Here is a 17,005-nt window from a genome sequence, read left to right as displayed (position 1 = left end):
CACAAAGGAGATTTAGGGGGAAAGTAGCTACCTGGTGAGGGGAGAGGATGTGCCAACTGAAGAGAGAGATCCCCTCTTCTATTCCCCTTTTAGACCAAACCATCAGACTTTTAAGATTTTAGCAGCCACTGTGGGGCTCTCCAAGATCTCTTGGATTTCTCAGGGAGGGGGACACGGGAGAATTCTGACTCCCTATTCCTCCTCTGCCACACTATAGTGCTTGAGAGAGGGAGGCCAGGAAACCTAGAGAGAAGAGAGCCTGGAGGACTGCTTGGTGCTCAGTCTACTACACGGCTAAGGATCGCCAGGGAGGAAGAGCTTTAGTCCAGCTAGAAAGCAAGGGGGTAGGGGGTTGGGGTTGTTAAAAAAACCCGGAATACAAATGCAAATCTGTAGCTGAGATTAAGGTTGAAAAAAACTGACAAAAATAAAGGGAGAGTCTATGGCCTGGCTGGTGTGGCTAGGTTGCTTGAGCACCGGTCCATTCATGGAGAGGTCGCCGGTTTGATTCCTGGTCAGGTCTTGGGCTCGATCCCCAGTAGGGGGCATGGAGGAGACAGCCGATTGATGTTTTTCTCCCTCTCTCCCTCTCCCTGCCTCTCTCTGAAATCAAGAAAAACATATATTTTTAAAATGTCTTTTTAAAAAGAGAGAAAAAGCCTAGAAAAAGGCCCCAAGTGAATCTCAGAGTTCATCTACCTTATTTAAAAAGTGGTTCTCAACTGGAGGCAATTTTGCCCCCCTCATTGGACATTTGACCATACCTGGAGACATTTTTGGTTGCCACAACTTGGGAGAAAGAATGCCACTGGCATCTAGTGTGTAATACCAGGGACGCTGTTTAACATCCAATAATGCATAGGACAGCCCCCTACAACAAAGAATTATCTGACCCAAAATGTCCTTAGTGCCACTGTTGGCAAAGTCTGCCTTAAAAGTTGTCCTAAAACATCACCTTTAATTTAAAATTTAGGATTTTGCTTGAACTTAACTGTCTTACCACAAGAATTGGGAGAAATTTATTCAGTAGAATAAAATCCATGATTATCAATTTGGAAGTCCAAATCTTTGTCAACAATACTATTTTTCAATTTTAAACCACATCATAAACAACACTACATTTTGCAAAGAGACGTGCAAAATAAAGGACTCTCGGCAATTATTTCCTTTAATTTAAAAGTTTCAGATATTGCTTTGATTCAGCTGTTTTCACACAAGAAATTTTGGGGAAATTTATTAAGTAAAAGGGTTTTTTAAAGTTCAAATAAATAAATATGAGTAGAGGTGGGAAGGATCCCAATTCTGGCCATATAATTAGAGAGATTTTCACAAGGTCCATAAAGAGACAAGTAAGAAGGTATTTTATCTATAGCTGTTTGTGATGGTTGGAGAGCTGGACCCAATGAGGCACTCATCACTGGAATATTCTATCACAGTAATGAGCAATGAACTAGATACCTACATAGTAATGTAAATAGATCTTTAAAACACAAAGCTGAATGGGGGTGCGGGTGGGGGTGGAGTAAGGAACAGAAAGAGATCGCCAGCATAATTCAATTGATTGAAATTAAAAATACATGCCCACAAAACAATGCATCAAGCTTTCAAGAACACTCAGGAATCTTAGTCATCGCACAAACTTTATAGTCTCTTGGGCATTAGGCATCACTGCCACCTGGTGGTAGCAATTTAAAATTGAGGTGTTATTCAGTTCTTTAAAGGTGATATAATCTACATACTATGAAATGTACATATCTTAAATACGTAATTTGATGAATTTTGATAATTATATGCATAAGTGTAATGATCACTCTAAACAATATGTAGAACATTTCCATCACCCCAGAAAGTTCCCTCCTGTCCTTTCCAGGAAAACCTCCCAAACGCTATCCTAGAAGCAACCACTGATTCCTTTATGTCACTAAAAATAAGCTTTGCCTGCTGTAGAACTTACAAGCTGTATGACCTTGGGTAAATCCTAAATGTCTCTGAGGGCTAGTTTCCTCTTTTATAAAGGGTGTGTGTGTGTGTATTGCCGGGTAACAACAAAACCGAGGCACAGCAAATATTTATCAAGTGCCTTTGAGCCTAAGAACCAGACTCTCCCTCACTTGTCTGGGCCCACACCCATGGGCAGCTGAGAGTGCCTGGCTGGGAGTGAGCACACTGCCTCCAGAAGGTGTGCACCAATACCAGGGGCACACCGGACACAGAGGGGAGGAAAGAATGTCCAGGATTCCCAGGACCTGCGCTGAGGACTTTAGCCTTTGGGGCCTTTAGGTCCCACCTTTTGCCCAGCCAGTCACTAACTGTTTTATCCTGCTGCTTTGGCAATAAGAAGATGCATGTAGCACCAGCCTGGCCAATCATCGAAGCCCAATCCCCTGGCCACATTGATATGTCCAAGAGATGAGCACATGACTTATCCAGTCCAATCAGAGTCTCCTCTTGGGTTTTTTATATACTGAAGGAGGCTGTGGAGAAGCCCCCTCAATTTTTTTTAGTCCCCAAAGTTAAGATGATGTAAGCTTGCTGCGATGGGACTGAGTGCAGTAAGCCTGTCTGCAGCAGGAGATGATGAATACATCTGGGACTGAATGCAACCTCAGGAGAGTGGGACGGCAGCCTCCAAAGAGATACATGGGAGTGGGAGATTTGGAACAAAACTCTGGGGCTCCCAGCACACTCCAGGATCCTGTGAGCATGTTGCATGGCCTGTGGTGGTTGCCACTAAGGATGCTGGCTTCCTTACCTGCCACCACTCCAATTCACTGAACACTACAGCGTTAATTATGACACACATGAACTGCATCCCCTGGAGATGAGCACATTGCACACAACCACATGTGGTAGCCCTGATCACAGGCGAGGAACTGAGGCTGGGAAGTGAAATGACTTGACCCACGTCCCATAGGCAAGGTCTCCACACTCCACAGCCCAGACTCTGATGGCCCCACTGCCTCCTCGCTGACCCCTAAGGCACTGCACAGTCTGGAGGGTAACCATCACTCAGCACTCCAACTGAGCCACATGAGCCTGGGAACTGTTATTCTGTGTAGCACTCCCGTATGCAGGTAACTTTGCGGGTACCTAATTGGTCCAGCTTAGGAAGCCCTGGGTCCTGTGAGTGAATCCATCCCACAGGTAAGGGATTTGCATATGGGAAAATTTTGTGACATCTGTGGCCTTTGTATGACCAGCAATGTTCCCCCTTCTTCTGGTAACAGGATCCCAAGTGTGCTTTGGAGACCTACTCTCCCCCATGGAATACAATCTTTGTGGGACTTTCCATCAAAATGTATTACCTTCCCTGCTCAGGAAGCAGATACTTGACTATTGTTATGCTTTGGGGGCCCAATTCTTTCTTGGGCCTAGTTCTTCAGATTTTCATCTAATTTTTTGTGCAGCTCTGGTAGCAGGCACTGTTAGTGCCCCACCCACATCTCCTTGGCACTCACCATTCCTATACATATCTGCACTTCCATCCACAAACCCTGCAGTCCTTTGGCTGAGCGCTTTCTCTGGATGCCCAGGGATACCAGAGAGGCAGGCCAGTAGTGCAGGGAGTTAAGGACCTCCCTCCAGCAGCTCTACCAGTGACTATGGGAGTTGGTGGATATATATACCAGCTCCTTCACCCCTCAGTGGGGATAACTGAGATGTGTTCTACAGTTCCCTGGCTGTCCCCAGTAGGACTGAGGTCTGGTTTCCCACAATGGTAACCTCAGTAATGTACACTATTGGTTTCCTTCCCGTCCCTGACTTATCCTCGCTCTTCTACCTGGAATCACCTCCCAGAAAATTACTTGGAATCTAATATCTTAGGGTCTTCTCTTGAATGAGCCCAACCTAAGTCAACCATGTACTCTTCTGGAAAATTCCTATTCTGCTTAAATTGGAAAGACTCTGTTTCTGTTGCTTGCAACCCATGGACCCCATCAGAATTAATAGTCTGGGGTAGTGTCACATTGCACCTGGCTGTAATAATCTATGGTCATCTTTCTAAAGGCCATCAGAGCTCTAGAAGGAGAGAGTATCTCATGAGTCTTTGTTACCAGTTTTTCATATATAGGCTCAGAGGACTTGAACTCTGAGCTATGCCTATGAATGGAACTGCTTGCTTGGATGATACATGGCCCCAGAATACCAGGTCTCTTGTGATTCCCACATCACTCCTAGGGCGAGGAATGGCCTAGAAATTCCTCCTAGTTGCTAATGATCAAGCCAGGATTCCATGCGCCAAGAGAGACGCCAGGTACTGAAGCTGATGTCTTTGAGCCCAGTAGATGGGTTTGGGATGACTTTTGGAATGAAGCACCACATCTAGGTCTTGGAGGAGATGCTGGATTCTTGGGGGCACCACCAGATGGGCCCAAAACTAGAAAAATGTGGTCCTTGGAATAGAGTGCCACCTCTGTTCCCATATGGACACAGCATAGAGTGATCAGTGACTGGACCCACTGGGCCAACTGGAGCCCAGCCTGGTCCTCAGCTCTCTGAAGCCCTCGGGTCCAGCTGACCGAGAATCTGCAATTGGGCTCCTTGCTTTCCTGAAGTTGCATTCAGTCTTGGATGTATCCATATAGTCAACACATGCATGCCAGGTCCTTCTCAGAGCATTTGGTATATGAGGTGGATCAGATGTCCTCTCACTCTTTCTCTAAGGAAGTGTGGGAGATATTCATGTAGGCAAGAAAAAGCCACAGAGCAAGACAGGTGCAGCTAGATGTCTGTACAGATGAGGGGCTCAAAATGAGGAGGGCTGAGGTCCCTGGACAAAAACCCAAAGGAAGTGATAGAGGGGCATGCCAGGCAGAGGGTGTAATATGAGCAAAGGCTTGGAGGCAAAAAAGCCTGGTGGGTGGTTAATCTAGTGGAGTGAAGGGTTAAGTGGCCAGAGATGAAGTTCAAGAGGCCAGCAAAAGCAGTCATGGAGGATGTGTATGCTCTGCCAAGGAGTTTGGTTTTCATCCTTAAGTCAATAGAGATTGAATAATTTTAATGGAATTGACTAGTAATGATTGAATAATATTAAGCAGAGGGATCAAGTGGGTATTTTTGCATTTTGGAAAGATTGCTCTGGAAGCAGAATGGAGGATGAATTTGAGGTGGTGAGGCCTTAGGCAGGGAGACAATCTGAGTAAGGAAGGCGAGAGATCATGGAGGCCAAACTAGAGCAATGACTGAGGAAATGTAAAGGAGGTGATGGATGTGAGAGATGGAGAGGAGGAGAAATCGGTAAGACCTGATTCCTCGAATGCAGAAGAGAGTAGTTCAAGGTGATGCCCAGGTCTGCCTAGGGCACCTGGATGATGGTGGTGCTGTCCACCCAGTTGGGGAACTGGGAGGTAGGCTATCTTTGGGTGGGTAAGTTGATGGTAAGTTGACTTTTGGACATATTGAATGTCCATAAATATCTATCACTATTTCTATGACTGCTCTAACCACAGCATTCTATAAATACCTGTCAAGTGTTCATGTGTCCATTCCTTTTCACCACCACTGTATACTGCAAGCTCCTTGAGCACAGGGATGTTTCTCACTCATCTCTGTGGCCCCAGGACCTGGCACAGTGACCGGTACCCAATAGTAGGTACTCAATAAGTGTCCATTGAATGGCAAGGTGGGTGTCCCCATGGAAGAATGACTTCAGTCATTCCCATCGCTGAGTCTTCCTTGGAGTCAGATCCCAAACAAGTAGGTGATATCTCCATTTGAAGAAGTAGAGGGGTGCCCTTTTCTCCCACTGCTATTGTGGGTCCCCACAGGCTTGGACCAGGTAGAATGAGAAGTGGCCAGAGCTGGGACATGGAGTCAGGTGGCCGAGGAGTACAGGAGAGGACAGGCTGTGGAACTGGCTGTACCTAGACCAGGCCTTCTGGAGTGGGTGACCACACCTGGGCTGCTCATAGCAGGTAGATGGGCAGGTGGGAGCACTTAAGGCTGGAGGAAGGGTGGAGCAGGATGTGGGCTGAGGGGCCAGCAATAGTCCAGAGGCAAGCTGACCATGTTGTCTCTGCCATATGGCAGACTTAGGCCTGTTTGAGCTCAGCTCACCCACCTTAAGCCAAACAAAGCCACCATTCGATCAACTTATCAACAAGGCTTGTGACTCAGACCTAATGGATCTTGTGTTGTCATCAAGGAGGGGCTGTATTCTTGGAGGAGCTGGGCACCAGTCCAAGTCTTAGCACACAGCATGAAGGCTAGTGGGTTGGCTTAGCCAGCTCACATGTACCAGTCTTCACTCTGATGTGGGGCAGGAGATGGAGGAATCACCTGCTTCCCCTGCTTCAGCGTTTTAGACCATCTCTGTCTTTATGTATTGATCCCTAGCACTTGTGTATGTGCCCAGGACTGTTAAGGCTTGGCCTCTGCCTACTTCCAGGAATCTCCAATCAAGGTGCTTCCTGGCATCACATTAGCTGCACACATCTCACCTCACACTCTTCCCCCAGGCCCTCACAGCTGCCCTGGGACTCAGGCTGGTATTGGTACCTAACAGTGTGCTCACTTCTCAGATGGGAGCATATGTGCAGGCCCAAAGAGGTGAAGGGATGCACCCACGTTCACCCAAGTTGGTGGCTGGGCTGGGACCTGAGCATGAGCTGGCCCTCACCTCCTGCTACTCAATCCCTTGTTCACTCTACTTTAGCCATAATGGACTCCTTGATATTCACCTCCTGAGCATGCCAAGCTTGTTAACCCTCCGAGAACCTTTGCACCTGCAGTTCCTCCACTTGGCAGGCTCTTCCCCCTGGTTCCTGCAGGACTTGCTCCTTCCTGCTTGTGTCACTATCTAAAAGAGCAGCCTCCTTCCCTTTTGTCACTTTCTCCCTATACCACTTAATTTCTCTTCTACATATCATGTGTTTATTTTATATTTATTTGTTGTCTGTCACTGGAATGTAAGCTCCCTAAGGGCAGGGACCTTCTCTATCTTATTCACAGCTGAATCCCTGGTGACTAGAACAGCATGGAATATAGTAGATACAATATTTGTTGAAGCAATGAACAAACCCAGATCACCTCACTCCTGTCTCAGAACTCTCCCTCTGTACTTCTCTGCACCCCAGAGAATCCAGAGCAGGGGGATAGTGAGGGAGGGGTTGGCTCAGGCTAGAAGAAAGCACTCTTGCTCCTTTGCCAGAGACACACCAGGCTCTCTGACCAGGCCTGCCATCTGGAGTCTGGTGTGTGTCAGGAGCCTCTCTTGGGCTCTCACAGCATCCCAGAAGCATGGAGTCTCAGGGAAGCCAACCTCTTGTGTGAGGAAGGACTCTGTTCAAAGCCATCCCACAATGAAAATGGCAGGTAGTGAGCTCATCAGTGGAGGATGACTTCCTGGTGGGCCTGTTATAGGGAGGCCTGAGTAAAACATGGGAGACATGCCCTGGCTGATGTGGCTCAGTAGTTAGAGTGTCTGCCTATGCACCAAAGGGTCATGGGTTCGATTCCCAGTCAAGGGCATGTGCCTGGGTTGCAGGTTCAATCCTTGGCCCCGTTTGGGGTGTGTTCAGGAAGCAACAAATCTATGTGTGTGTGTCTGTCTCCCATTGATGTTTTTTTCTCTCTCTCTCCCTCTCTTTCTCTCCCCCCTCCTCCTTCTTCCCTCCCTTCCATTCTCTCTAAAAATCAGTGGAAAAAATGTCCTCGGGTGAGGATTAAAAAAAACACCCACACAAACAAAAAAATGGGAGACAGGACCTAGATGACCTTTAATGTTCTCCTTTTATGAGATGTTCTGGCTCTAGGACAGGAAATTATCATTAAATATTTGCTCTGCCTGGCTAAGCAATGGAAGGATAGCTGCCACCTGCCACAGAGGCATCTGAGGGCCATGCAGGTTCCTGAGGAGGGGCAGGAGGATCCTGAAGCTGAGTCATGACCATCGGGCTGGGCTGCAGATCCAGGGCTTCTGTTGGTGTGTAGGGGTGATTGTCTGGCTGCTGGGACCCCCAAGGGGTTATTCTTGAACAAGAATCCTTCCCATTGACTCATTTAACTATTCTCACAACTTTTATCTGTAAGCTTGAATTTAAAAAAAGGTTTTTTGGGAAAAATCCTAAATTTTTTAAAAAATATGATTTTATTGATTTCAGAGAGAAGAAGGGAGAGGGAGAGAAAGATAGAAACATCAATGATGAAAAGCTACTGATGATCGGCTCCTCCCGCACGCCCCCCACTGAGGATGGAGCCCAAATCCGGACATGTGCCCTGACTAGGAATCAAACCTCAACCTCCTGGATCACAGGTTGATGCCCAACCCTTGAGCCACGCCGGCTGGGCAACACTGAAATTTTTATTCAAATATTTTTGAGTGAGGTCCAGCTTTTGTAGATTTAAATTCTCCTATGAGAAATCTAATCTGCAGATGGAGCTAAAAATCACTGATCCAAGTGAATTAAAGAAATATATATATAAATAAAATTTTGTTATTCATTTAAAAAAATTTTAAATTTATTGTTTTGAGAAAGAGACAGAGAGAGGAATATTGACCCGTTGTTCCACTTATTTATGCATTCATTGGTTGCTTTTTGTATGTGCCCTGATCGGGGATTGAACCTTGGCTTATTGGGATGATGCTCCAATCAACTGAGCTACTCAGCCAGGGCCGTTATTCTTTTAATAAATCAGAAATTCTTTGAAAGCAGATAACCAAATTATTTCATTCATATATACTGCATAAATATGAAGTAGTTTTAGGAACTGATTTTTCTTGAAAAGAATCTTGTCTGCATTTAATCCATTAAAATGCAAATAGACAGATAATACATGCAAAGCATGAGGGCATCTTCCTTATAATATTTTATTTTGCCCTTTCCCTGCTCCATCAGTTGTACCTTCATCATGAAGGATGGATGGATGGATGGATGGATGGATGGATGGATGGATGGATGGATGGGAGGGAGGGAGGGAGGGAGGGAGGGAGGGAGGGAGGGAGGGAGGGAGGGAGGGAAGGAGGGAGGGAGGGAAGGGGAAGGAAGGAAACATTTTTGTTTACCTTTATACCTCATTTCATACTCTGCAAAATATTTTCCCATCTCCTATCCCCAGTCTCATCTTAACAGAAGCCCTATGAGGGAGCCAGAGCCAGAGCCAGAATTATCACCCCCATTTTGTGCATGGGTAAACTGAGGCAGTTTAAAAAGTAGCTTTTCTGGGGTCACAAAATTGGTTGGTGGAGGCACGCGGAAAGGAATCCATGACTCCAGCCCCTTTTCTCTGCCTCCTGCCACCTCCCAGTTGCTTTTGTTTTTCTTTCTGATCTGCCTCTCTCTCCTGACTTGGTTTTTCTGTTTTTCTCTTTCTACTTCAATTTCCCTCTTCCTCTTGCTCCAGCCCTCAGCCTGGCATCAGTTTTACAAGTCCCCCCCCCTCCTGCCCCCGCTCAGCATCTCTGCACAGAGAAAGCCCTTTCCAGATGCCAGGGTGCAGAGATTAACTCTGGGAGCCACTCCTGGCTTCTCCATCTGGCCCCAGATAAGATAAGGGTAGGGATCAGCACTATAAACAGGCTCCCATCCTTCCCCTGGCCCAGGCTTCAGCTAGCTGAGCCCACATCAGCCCAGGATCAGCATGGCTGTCCGTATGTGGGTGGTCGCCCTGGCCTTGGCTGCCCTCCTCGTTGTGGACAGGGGTGAGTGGGCAGAGCTTGGATTCTCTGTGGTTTGGCATTGGTAGGTGAGCTTGAGGTGGGGGCAGAGGATGGGCCTGGAGCACCCTGTGAGGCCTGTTTTCTGCATGTAACGTTTTTCTGCACCCCTCCACCATGGTGGGGAAAGTCCTGGGCTAGGAGAAAGGAAATCTGGGTTCAATTTCTGACTCTGGCCTAGGATTGCAAAAATCCTTTCCCTCTTGGGGCTGTATTTCTCCAGCTGTAAAGCAGGAGACTGTTCTAGTTCAAAGTTGCAATGAGCAACTACTGGGCTAGAGATCAGGGGGGCAGAAAGGAGCTGGCCTATCTCAAGGGCGATATACAAGTCTGCTGGCTGCAGGGTGGTGGGTCCTGAAGGAAGCCTAGCCTGGGTCCTCTGAGCTTTTAACCACTCTGACAGGCTATCACTGTGGGACTGAGAGCAGCCATGTAAGCACATGGGAGCCCTCTTCCTGGGAGCTTCTGCCCCGGATTGGACACGTGCAGCTGAAATGGGGTCTCCTCAGGGCTTGGGGCACCTCTGCAGTCTCACACATGCTGTGTATAAGGGATTGTTCTCATTGTTCTGGGCCCTTAGGACATATTAGTGAGTGTAAATCCAATGGGGGGTGGGGGGGTGGTGAGGAATAAACAATAAACAAGATAGGTGTAATGTATGTTAAATAGTATGTTAGAAGGTGATAAAGGCTAAGGGAAAAAATATGCGGCAGGATGATGGGGTTTGGGATGGGGTTGTAATGACAAGTCAGGGGAGTTTTCCCTCAGAGGCTGATGTTTGAACAAAGCTTCAAGGAGGTGAAGTGAGCCATGTGAATATCTGAAAGAAGGTTCCAGGCAGGGGAAACAGGCAGTGCAAAGGCCCTGAGGTAGGAGCATGCCTGGAGTGTTTGAAGTACTATAAGGAGGCCAGTGCAATCGAAGGGGACTGAGAGGCAGGGTTCAGAGTGCTGGGACAGGGGACTAGAGGCAACCAGGAACCGTAGTGCGTAAGGCCTTGAAGGCCAATGTGAACTTGGCTTTTCCTCCGAGTGAAATGGGAGGTAGTGAAGGGTTTTCAGGAGAGTTATGTTGTAATAGGTTCGCTCTGGTTACTGTTGAGAAGACTAAAGGGGGAAGCAGGGAGGCTACTTAAGACCCACCTGGACAAAGTCATGATGCTACAGGGCAAGGCCTTCAGGACATCAAGGCCATTGACCTCATGGCCAGTCCTACAGATATTTCCCCAGTTGGGGGACACAGACCCAGAGCCTGGGGCCTCTGGCCCAGTAGAGCCTGCTTACTCCCAGCCTGGCTTCCTTTCCCTGAGTACTTCTGTTGGGAACACTGAGGCAGCCTGCCCTGTAGAGAATCCATGTGCCCATTTCAGATTCCTGCCTTGGCTGAGTGAGGAGACACCTTGGGCCAAGGTCAAGGGCAGCCTGGGGAAAAATACTTCCCACATCCTCCAGGAAAAAACTCTGACACTACAGGGTTCTGAACTCTTCCCCACAAAATGCAATTTAATGGTTAATTCCCAAACACTCACTGTATGGGGGAATTGCCACATGGAGGCAGAAGCAAGAGCCCCAAGGAGCTCAGGCCCATGGGAAGGCAGCAGTGACCCAGTGGGACAGCACACAGTGGCATGGAAGACGATGCTATGGTCTGAATGATTGTGGCCCCCCAAATTCATATACTGAAATTCTAACCCCCAAGGTGATGAGAAGGTAAGTCATGAGGCTGGAGCGCTCATGAGTGGGATTAGTACATTATAAAGAGGCTCCAGAGAGCCCCCTAGACCATTCTACCATTGAGGACATAGTACAAAGGCACAGGATATGAACCAGGAAGAAGGCCCTTACCACACACCAAACCTGCTGGCACCATGACACTGAACTTCCCACATCCAGAAATGTGGGAAATAAATGTGGGGCTTTTTGTTTTTTGGGGTTTTTAAATTGTTAATAGTTTATCTGAGCCAAACTCGACGACATATGCTGGGAGCAAGATCTCAAATGCTCCCCAAATGTTTGGATATCAGGGAGGGCTTCTCTGGAAAGTATATCTGAGCCTTGAAAAAAGGGTATGTGTCAATAGGAGAAGGGGAATAAGGACATTTCAGGCAGAGGGAACAGTATGTGCCAAAGTAGAGCCTGTTCTAGGAAGAGCAGGCTGTGATGTAGGGACATGGAGAGGAGTGCTAGGAAGTGAGTCCAGGGACAAGTTTGGGAGCAGCTCATGCAGAGCCCTGAACATAAAATGAAGGAGCTTAGTGATCATAACAGGTAGCCTAGAAGGGCTTTATATTTTTTTAATGCTTTCTTTGTCCCCTAACCGTTACCATGAAATGCACAAATCTTATCACTCACTGAATTTTATTGAATGAATTTTGACAAGGCATATAAATGTGTAACCCTGACCACTATCTAGATACAGAACATTTCCATTGCCCCCAGAAATTTCCGTGTCAATCCTCACCCCGGCCCCATCCCCAGAGGCAACCACTGCTCTTTATTCTACCATAGGTTCTCTTGGCCTGTTCTAGAATGTCACATAGAAAGCTGCATTTATTCCCCAGGCTGCCCCTTTACCTTGACCCAAGGTGCCCCCCTCCACACAGTATGTATAGTCTTTTGTATCTGGCTTCTTTGGCTCGGCATGTTTTTGAGATTCAGTCATGTTGTTACATTATCAGTTGTTTGCTCATTTTTATTGTTGAGTTGTATCTCACTATTGAAGAACACTTGGTAATTTCCAGTTTTGGAAATTATGACATGGACAGGGTTTTGGGCAGTGTGGAGACAAGGCTAGATTTGCATTTTGATGCCCCAACGCCAGGCTTAAACAGCACATCAGAGGTCCCTTAGTCTCCCTTTTCCCTCTCTACCTCAGAAATCTCTTATAATAGCATTATCAAGAGAAGCTAAAACCACAGTGTCTTGTACACCTCTAGTGATGGAGAACTCTCCACTTCTGGAGAAAGTCCCCTTCATTGAGGTATGTATTCTCAATGCTTGGCACATATTAACTGTTATTTTTATTATTACATGGGACATAATTCCAGTGGAATCTGACTAATAAGGAACAGGCTGGACTATTCTTAATGCTAGACTTTTTGTCTCTGTTCATGCAACCCAAGGTCACATCAGCTTCCTGGGAGCCTCACTGTCTGGTGACTCACTACCTTTCCTTGAGGAATTTGAGATTGGCTAGTGGCAGAAACAGGTCCTCCGATGAAGCAGTCCTCAGATCCCTAGACCTGGGGCCTAGAGCAGATATCACCTAATTCTTGCTGTTTTGCCTTTCAGATGTGCCAGTGTCAGCAGAAAAGCTCATTTTCTCAAGAATGGTAAGGCAGCTGCTTGCAGTTCTGGTCTTCCCTCTATAGAGGGGAGCCCTCCCGTATATGCTGGAAAACCAACGTTTTTTTCCTTTATACTCCTGCTCAGATAACTCCCATCGCTCTATGGTGGTCAGGGTGGTCTCCTGAGCCCGTATGTTCCCCAGGCTAGCCCTTCCAGGCTGAGCAGGTCCAGCCCCTTTGCCAAAGTTCCAAAACTGGCATCAAGGCCCCTGCCAGCAGTGAGATTCCCCCCACCCAGGCTCAGCAGGATCAAGTGCACTCTCTGCTTTGTACAGTGCAGATGGATAGGCTGCAAGGTCCAAGCCAAAGAGGTGATCCTGGCACACTGAATGGCCCTGCAGAGATGCCAGCCTCTTCCAACCATACCCCATCATCTATCTGTTCCTTCACTCTGATGCATAGACATCAAGTTCTCCCTGAACCCTGATTCCACCTTGGCCCTGGGCTTGAGGCAGTGGTGGTGGCCTCCTGGAGACCCCCAACACACCCTTCACATAGGTGAATGAGAGGTTCAAAGCCACCTACCCATCCAGCAGCCTCAGCATCTTCACTGTCAGCCCATCAGAACCCAGCTCCACTTGCTCTGTGCCAAAGAGCCAAATACTTTCCATACATTATTTCAATTACCATATGTGAGAAGACTACTATTATTAGAGTATTTGCAGATGAGGAAACTGAGGCTCAGAGAGTAGGTATACTCACCCAAGTTTACACACCTATTCAGTGAAGAACTTGGGTCTCTAAGGCCTAGGGCCTTCACTGCTACACCACACTACCTCCCAGCCCTATCCCTATCCCAGGCCCTGATCCCATCCTGAACCAGTTCTGAGTGACCTCAGGCCTGGCCTGAAACCCCTTCAGACTGAGCCTCAATTAAGTCCCAAGCCCTGTCTTATTTCTCCAGCTTTCCCATACCAGGGACAGGATAGGTTATGCAGGCCAAGGTGAGTTCAGGAGAGCCCCAGGGGAGGAAGGGCCTCTTGGGAATGATGGGTGGTTCTATCTCCTGGGGTCCACAACGGAGCCAGCAGCAAAGGTTCCAGTTAGACCCTCTGAGGAGTGTATGAACCTATCCCTAGGAGCTTGGGGGCACACACTCACTCCACACACATAGACATAAACACAGGTACACACTCATCCAAGTGTGCATATTTGGGCTCAGCAGACACAGGTACACACTAATGTATATATAGCCACAGACACAGTCATGCAGGTCTACACAAACAAATGTGCCGGGGCCCTGAGTGGTTGGTTTCATGCTCACCGGACTCACACTGGGGCCTTTGAATCTGGCTCCTCCATGGGGCTCCAAGCAGAGCCCCTGAGGTCTTCCTCACTGCCTCTGAATCCTTGAGTGACCTCCCTCCCGTCTTCTCTTTCACAGCCCATCTGTGAGCATATGGCAGAGTCTCCAGAGTGTTCCCAGACATCTAACCCAGTCTGCGGCACTGATGGGGTTACATATGACAGTGAATGCCAGCTTTGCTTAGTCCGGATGTAAGTCTACTCCCCATTTTTCCCTATATTTGCTTGTGTGGGGAGCCATCTCTGGTGCATACAAGTCTGAAAGGAGCAAGACTTGACCTGCCTCTTTCTTCAAACACACTTGACCTGGGAAGAATCCTCCAACATTTTCCTCTAACAGAACGAGCACAAGTGTAATTCATGCACATGGTTCCAAGCAGAAAGCCACAGCTGGTGGGGGGTCGGGGATGAAGGCAAAAATCCTGGGTCCTTTTCCTTGTTCTGACCCTAACTGATTAGGTGGCCTCGTTTGATTATTTATTCATCTAGTCAACAATTATTTATGGAGCACCTACTATGTGGTAGGCACTGGGGATACAACAGGGCATAATAAGCTAGACAGCATCACTGGCCTTCGGGGGCATACAGTTAGTCTAAGGTGAAAGCCAAGCTGATGGTTAGCCAACTGCAGAAAAGAATGCTAAAGGCTCAGATGGGAGCACACAGGGTTCTGCGGGTACAGGGCAAGGACAGGGAAGATTTCCCAGCTCTGAGGGATAACTAGAAACTAGCTATGAAAACGAAGAAACAAGGGAGGTAATTCTAAGTAGAGAAATAAGCTTGGAAAGATCTAGAAGGGAAAGTTTATATTTGAGGAAATATAAGAAGTTGGATATGCTGAAGTATAAAATTTAAAGAATAGAGGAGAGGCAAATCTAGAGAGGTGGGCAGGGCCAAAACAAGATCTTGGTATGTCTGATCACCCATTTGGTCTCATGTCTTCATTAATAAGACCCTTGAGTAGGCCAGAGCTAAGTGAGATCATGGAAGAGAAGAAAGTCTTTGGAAGCTACAATTCTCTAGGCAGATAGGCAAGAGAGTAGCAGGACAGTCCTAACGATCATGACTAAACACTCATGATTATACTGGGGGAGAACTGATAGGCTGTGAGATTGGATGTGAGGGATGATGGGGGCAGGGAGGAGGCAAAAGCAACATGCTGGTTTCCAACTGCGTGGGCAGTTGGTGGTGCCATGTGCCAAGATGAGGAATGGGGGGATATAGCAGGTTTGTGGGGTGATGATGTCTCTGGACAGTTGAGCCTCTGGGACAACCCAATGGAAATATGGCTTGAGTTTAGGACAAAAGTCTGGGCTGGAGATAGGTTTGTAGTCATTAGCATGCAGTGGTGACTGAAACCCCAGGAAGCTGAAATCTCCCAGGGGAGGGTATGCAAGAGGGAAAAGCTGAAGAAAGATGTGCTCAGGTACCTCTGAGATCTGCCTTGCACCATACACTGAGTGGGTGGGTAGGGCTCAGTAGGGTGTCTGGATGGACTGCACCAAGGTCCCTGAAGGGCACATTACAGTTCCAAAGGAGATGGCCTCATCCCTGTCTTCTGTGATCCTAGGAAAACCAAACAGGACATCCAGATCGTGAAGGATGGCAAATGCTGATCCCACAGGAACCTCATAAGCCATGAAGCTTTGGGCTGGAGAACAGTGGTGGGAGTGGGAAGGATGTGACATGAAATAAAAGATCCAGCCCAACCCACCAAGTGGGCCAGTATCTTTGGGGGCTTTGGGGAGGCGGTGTGATGGATCTGGCCCCATCTTCCATACTCTGAAACTTATGTCCTCTCCATCCCTCCTATGCTCCTCAACCCTGTCACATGCTCCCCTAGAGATCCCAGGTCCTTTTTCCCTTTCTGAGGTCAGGGTTCTGAGACACTAGCCCCTGGCTTTAGGGCTCTGTCTGCTCAGTGCTCCTGTCCGAATAAGGCCAAGAACCTAGGTGAGATCTATGCCCTCTGCCGCTGCCAGGGTGCATGGCCCAACTTCAGAATCCTTTGTGAGGGTTCCACAATCCCTCATGGCTTTCTCCCTGACCGATCCAACACCCCAAGCCTCTCTCTCTCACATGCACACACACACACACACACCCCCAACCACAGCTGATATTCAGGTAGTGTACACGGTACAACTGAACTGCTTTTATAATATTGAACTAGGTTTATAACAGTTGAAATAGCTGCTGCCTCAAGCCCTTGATGTCCTCCTGCACCCTTTTCACCCACAGCAGGATGACTCTAGATCCTGCTCTCTTTTGGTCAACATCCACTCTGACTGGTTGTTAAATATGTTGACATTAGACACAACCCCAGGCACACACAGCACACATGCACTCACACAATGGCCCATAGGAACACACAGCATTCAGAAATCTGACCACAAAGGCCCTGGCCTATGGTATATGTCAAGTACCCCCTCTTTAGGCCAAAGCTTATAGGAGGAACCTCTTGATAATGGTGGTGGGGGAAAGAGTGTGGAGGGGCCTGGCTAGATGGGAGCATTTCACATGGACTCAGATTCCTGCTCTAGGGTGGGCAGATAAGGTAGAAAATTCTCTGTGGGAAAACACACATTTGAGAGGAAAGTAGGGGCAGAGAAGGCAGGAACCAACATTCTCTGAACCACAGAAATGGGAACCTAAGCAGGAATTGATGCTGACAGATTCACAACTATTATAGAGACTTTCAC

General features: G+C 47.6%; 2 protein-coding genes across 4 annotated transcripts in view; one reads left to right on the top strand and one right to left on the bottom strand.

Moving 5' to 3' along the window:
* Positions 1–17,005, bottom strand: part of BAG1 (BAG cochaperone 1) — a 38,327-nt gene that overhangs the window by 9,154 nt on the left and 12,168 nt on the right. The window contains exon 8 of one of the 3 annotated variants that reach the window (XM_081152183.1): positions 14,771–15,872. The exons of the other annotated variants lie outside the window; for them this stretch is intronic. The gene's annotated coding sequence lies outside the window, so the exon portion shown is untranslated. Of the gene's footprint in view, positions 1–14,770; positions 15,873–17,005 lie in introns of those variants that run through there. 3 annotated transcript variants of the gene reach the window in all.
* Positions 9,528–16,018, top strand: SPINK4 (serine peptidase inhibitor Kazal type 4). Its single transcript, XM_081152184.1, has 4 exons — positions 9,528–9,640; positions 12,946–12,986; positions 14,386–14,498; positions 15,877–16,018. Exons 1-4 carry the CDS (start codon positions 9,580–9,582, stop codon positions 15,920–15,922), a joined length of 261 nt encoding a protein of 86 aa, XP_081008310.1. The 5' UTR covers positions 9,528–9,579; the 3' UTR covers positions 15,923–16,018.

This window comes from Miniopterus schreibersii (genome assembly GCF_964146895.1).
Source record: "Miniopterus schreibersii genome assembly, chromosome: 11".
NCBI lineage: Eukaryota > Metazoa > Chordata > Mammalia > Chiroptera > Miniopteridae > Miniopterus > Miniopterus schreibersii.
The sequence above is the reverse complement of the archived record's forward strand: the minus strand, read 5'-3'. Positions and strand labels throughout refer to the sequence as shown.